Genomic DNA, 5,415 nt, shown 5'->3' on the forward strand with positions numbered 1-5,415 from the left:
GGGGGGGGGGGGACGGGAAACAGAGCGGGTGTGTCACACGGCCATCTCCAGGACTGGGACTTTTCCTAAGTGGTTTATGTGGAGTGGTGACTTTTTGAACAGGGGAGTGACATGGTTTTAAAGACGTTAAGACCTCGTGGCCACCATGTGGAAATACCGGGCAGCAGAGCTGGAGGACTGGCAAAGTGATCCTTAGGAGGCCATGGCCACCATCCCGCAGACGGCCTTGCTGGGCCCAGGCAGTGGTGATGGAGGTGCTGAAGTCCAGAGGACTTGCGGCGGGTGGTGTGCGGGACACGAGAGTGGCCGGGAGGGACTCCAGGGTTTTCGTCAGCAGGCAGTTGGGAATGGGGGTCTGGAGCCCAAGGAAGCAATCCCGGCCAAAGTTGGACATTTGTCCCAGTGTAGAAATCACGAGCCCAGAGGAAGTCACCCGGGAAGTGTGAGGCCACAGGAGGAGAGGAGCAAAGACGGCCCTGAGACAGCAGCAGGGCAGAGGACACCAAAAGAGAGAGAGAGAGAGAAAGGAGCAAGTGGTGGCAGGCACCATGAGCCTGGTCCGTGTCCTGGTCTCAGGAGACAACACCACCGTCCTCCCGTCCCACAGGGGCAGGACCTGGCGCCCTGAGTGCCGTGGGGGGTAGACCCAGGGCGGGGTGTGGAATTCAGGGACAGGGAGACCACACCCTTGTTCCATCGGGGAGCAGCCTGTAAACACACACTCCAGGAAGAGTCCAGGACTAGGATGAACACTAGGTCATGTACAGGTGACGAAGCTCTGGGTGCAAAGCTGGTTCAAATAAGATATCCCTTCAGTAAAGGTTGATTACTTTACTATGTCCCAGCAACGTGCTAGACACCAAGGACTCAAAATAAGCCACTGTCTCAAGGAGATCATGATCCAGTGGCAGGACAGTCGTTAAAACCAGTCGTTAAAAGCTGTCACCTGTAGGTGTGGACATACTCATGGGCACAAGCAGAAGAAGGCTTTCTGGAGGGGTAGAGCCCCGTGATGACCCTCCAAGGACACATATTTAGCCACAGGGACACTTGAGCAGGAGAATGTGTGGGCAGGCAGAAGACGTGGCATGAGCCAGGGCAGGGTGGGAAATGGCAGGGAGGCCGGATGGGAGGGCCTCAGCTGTCCTGCGCAGTGACACCAGGGCTGGCCAGGCAGGGGGATCTCGCAGGGGTTGTACCGTAGAAAAGGCCTGACCGTATTCCTAGGGGGAACACCTGTGTAGCCAAAGAGGTGAGTCTAGAGGACGGGGATCCATGTGGAGACGGGCTGTGGATAGCACAGCGGAGCAGGTAAGAGGAGCTGAGGGCGTGGATCGAACAAAGGCAGCCCAGTTGGATGGCGAGGAGGAGATAAATCCAGGCGTTGTTTATGGGTACGGTTCCCGGGATGCAGTGATTCGGTGGCCATGGGTGTCCAGCAGAGGGATGGGAAGAGCCCAGGGTGACCCCACTCTTCTGGCCGGGAAGATGGTGCAGCAGAGACCAGGAAGTGCCCGTGGTTCAGGGCAGGAGAGACGAGCTCACTGTGGGCCACATGCCATCTCAGGTGCCTCGCGCCCAGCAGTCCTGTCCCTTGGTCAAATGACTCCAATATGCTACCATCCTGGGGACGTTTCGGGGACTTCTCTGAAAACCATTATCAGAGCCAGCCTCTGACCTGTGTGACTGCATCACAGTCACTCCATGGTTGCTCCTCGGTGCCGCAGGAAAGGGCTACGGAATTCTGTGGAAGGTGCCCTGGCATGGCCACACCTGAGCTTCCGCTGGTTCCGCTTCAGGTCCTGTGGTAGTTCCTGCTGACCACGAGGGCATGAAGACCAGGGGAAGGCCTGTGCCCTGGGGCTCGCCACCTCCCCAGTCCAGCCCTGCCTGCCTCCAGTGGCTCGGCTGCAAGGAAGTGCTGTGGGCCAGCTGCAGGAGCCAGAGCGCGCGGGCGAGGGCTGCTGGCCTGTCAGTGTCCCCTTGACGACCACTCCAGACCATTTGGAGAAGGCCCTGCAGGATCCTCTGTCACTTCCCAGGAAGGAGAAATCTATGTCAAACCAGCCCCTCCCCAGTTGAGGGATGGAGCCGTCTGGTTTCTTCTGTGATGATTAAGTCCTTGGCAGTTACCAGGTCACTACCCAGTGTCATCCCTGGATCTGGGGATAGAAATACAAAGAGTGCCCCCTCAGGTCCAGTGCACTCCTCAAAGCTGGGGCAACTAGCTCACAGGACATCCCGAGTCCCTCCACCTGGCCTTCCGCCAACGCCCTGTAGGGGCAGTGGGGCCAGCATGATGTGGTGGTGCGAAGCTCGGGCCCAGCTCCACCTCTACAACCCCGGGGCCCTGGGTACGCACCGTAACATCCAGCCTTCAGCTCTCCCTGGGAAAGTGGAGAGGAGAGTCGTGTATGCCGTGGAATATTTTGAACATTAACTGAGCCAAAGGACTTAGCAGGGTGGTTGGGATAGAGCAGGTGCCCCGTAGGTGCCAGCCATGGCTATTTATCATTCTCATTACGATTACGAGCAGCGGCCCATGGTGGGGGGAAACGTGGTCCTTGCCGTCCTTCTCTACAGGTTGGGGGTGCCTAGAATGGTGGGATGTGACCCTGCACAGCAAGCCTGCCAGGCTGACCTCGAAGCCCAGGAGAGCAGGGCGTCAGACTGGGTGCCAGCAGCTGTGCGGCTTCACAGGCCAGGTGGCCTCCAGGTGACTGCTGTCTCCTTGAGTTGTCCTTTCCCAGGGCTGCATTTGCTAAGTGCTGGATTGCAGGTGGCAATAGTGTGAACAACCCTCTTGGTTGAAGAGAGGCCCCCTAGTGTGACTTCCTAACAGCTGTGACATGAAACTTTGGCTCCTTGCCCTCCTTCCCCGAGCCTTCCTCCAAGTACATCAAATTCAGCCTCCACCTTGTCCCCCCAACAGCCCTTCCCACCCTCAGACCCTGGGGAACCTGTCCTGCAGGGGATCCCTGGAGCCGCTGACCGCCATCATCCCCACTGCCTGGTGCCTCCTTGTGGTGGATGCCTGTCTCTTGAGCTCTAAGCTTTCCGTTGGTCATCTGTGCTCTCATTTAACCTGTGTGGGCATTGCTTTTTATCTCTGTTTTGTTGCGTTCCCACTCGATCCTGAAACAGTGCAGAACTTCCTGGCCTGATCCCCCTCTGGGCGGCCACTGTGCCGAGCTGTCTGGGTCTGTAAGTGGTGGGCGCCTCTCAGCGGCTGAAAAACTCACACGGCCTCTCTCTTGTGCCTTGCCAGGTCCAGCTGGGAGCTGCCCGACCTGAGGGAAGGGAGAGTCAAGGCCATCAGCGACTCGGATGGGGTGAGCTACCCCTGGTACGGGAACACCACGGAAACCGTGACCCTGGTCGGCCCCACCAACAAGATCTCCAGGTTCTCCGTCAGCATGAATGACAACTTCTACCCCAGTGTGACGTGGGCAGTGCCAGTGAGTGACAGCAATGTGCCACTGCTCACGAGAATCAAGAGGGACCAAAGCTTCACCACCTGGCTGGTGGCCATGAACGCCACCACCAAGGAGAAGATCATTCTGCAGACCATCAAGTGGAGGATGCGGGTGGACATAGAGGTGGACCCTTTTCAGCTCTTGGGGCAGCGGGCGCGGCTGGTGGGCAGGACTCAGCAGGAACAGCCCCGGATCCTGAGCCGGATGGAACCCATCCCCCCCAACGCACTAGTGAAGCCCAACGCCAACGACGCCCAGGTCCTCATGTGGAGGCCCAAGCGGGGGCCACCCCTGGTCGTGATCCCTCCCAAGTAGAGCAGACGGCCTGACTGTGGCGCACACACCGCGAGGCACTCTGCGAGGTTGCCAGGGTGGCAGGAGCCACACTGGTCTCTGAGCCAAAGCAGACCTCTCAGCCGGCCGGCCAGCCCCCCGCAGCCGCCGCGCAGAGCCAGCGCCCCTCGGCGGCAGGGTCCCTAGGAGTAAGTGGCTCTTAGGAGTAAGTGGCTGATTGACAGACTTGCCGTGACTGTCTCCATGCAGCCATGGTTCGGCGCGGACCAGGATGGTTCTCTCATTTGACTGTTGCCCATTTCTGCCCTGCGAGATGCAGGGGACGGCAGTGGAACTAAGCAGTGCCTGTGGTGGCAAGGGCTGCTTCCCAACCAGCTGAATGGAGTGCAAACAGCCGCACCAGTGTTTGTGAGGCACGGTCCCTTGTCGATGGAGGGGCTGGGGAAGCAGGTGTGAGAGGTGGCAGAGGAGAGGGTGGGGGAGAGGATGTGCTTTGTCAGTTGACCTCGGCTTGGGACACGCACTGGAATGAAGGGAACGCTGGCCAGCCGAGGAATCCAGGTGCGCTCCTGCACCGGAAGAGGGAGCTCCCGGGAACTGTCCAGGGTGCTGGCCCGCTAAGCGGTGGAGATGCCGCTTCCCCTCTCCAAGGAGGCGGAGCCCGGCCTCCTCCCCGCAGAATGGACGTGCTGTCCTGCCTGCCGCAGCCCTGTGTTTGGGCCCTGCGTGTTTTCAGTGGAGCCCAAACTGATTTTGTTTACAGCTGCTTATTCTTCTCCCATCACCAGCCCTAACTTTACAAAACAGATTGATAAGCCATGAAGCCATGGAGGGTTTCAACATTTCAACAGGCAAGAACGGTGTTTTCAGGTGTGTGGTTTTCTTTAGCCTCTGAATGATTTGAACACATACAATGCACACACGAATGCACACTCGTAAGCACACACACGCACATGCACAGGCGTGGGTACAGCATGTGACCGATTTGCCGGAAGCGCCTGCTTCCGTGCACCGTGGCCTCCGCACACACAGTGACAACACTGTTTTCCACAAACATTCACTTAGCTCAGCTTCACAGAGGCCCACTTGGAGCGTTTGTGGAAAAGTGCTTCCCAGGGCGTAGCGTCAGCTCCTTAATGGAAATCTGAGCGGTTTAAACTAAGCGAGCCCGTGTCACTGAGACCCAGCCCACAGGGACAGGAGGCCCAGTGTCCTTCCATCAGGGCCCTCTGAAACTTTTTAAACAGTGTCCACACTTTACATGAGAATGTTTCTAGCTCTTCCAACCTCAGCCACCCCCCCACACACCAAAAGAGCTTCTGCCTTTATTCTCAATAATGGAAACTGTGGTTGTGGGAGGGGGATCATTTCAAACTCCCACGCAAACTGGCTATAAAAGGCCACAGGGTCACTGTGTGTTTAGTGGGTCGGCCCGGCAAGCCTGATTCCAGAGGTGAGTGCACTCAAGTCCAGAGCAGTCACAGTCCCACGGCTGCCGCCAAAGATCTGCCTCCTACCAGAGCGGCAGAGAAAACAGGAGGACTTGTTTATCAGTTTATTAAAAATGCAGTTTAGCCTGATTTGTTCAGGTCTGAGTCACAGGATACGTTTCTTGGATACTTGAGAGTGTTAACAGGCCCCCTCC

At 57.8% G+C, this 5,415-nt stretch overlaps 1 protein-coding gene across 1 annotated transcript in view; it reads left to right on the forward strand.

Annotated features, from left to right (window-relative positions):
• Positions 1–4,639, forward strand: part of Fam78b (family with sequence similarity 78 member B) — a 62,505-nt gene extending 57,866 nt beyond the window's left edge. The window contains exon 4 of the mRNA XM_015491897.2: positions 3,269–4,639. Coding sequence (XP_015347383.2) covers positions 3,269–3,791 — 523 coding nt within the window. The 3' untranslated portion in view covers positions 3,792–4,639. The remainder of the gene's footprint in view (positions 1–3,268) is intronic.
• Positions 4,640–5,415: the final 776 nt, after the last annotated feature.

The sequence above is a fragment of the Marmota marmota genome, unplaced genomic scaffold, assembly GCF_001458135.2.
Source record: "Marmota marmota marmota unplaced genomic scaffold, marMar, whole genome shotgun sequence".
Lineage (NCBI taxonomy): Eukaryota > Metazoa > Chordata > Mammalia > Rodentia > Sciuridae > Marmota > Marmota marmota.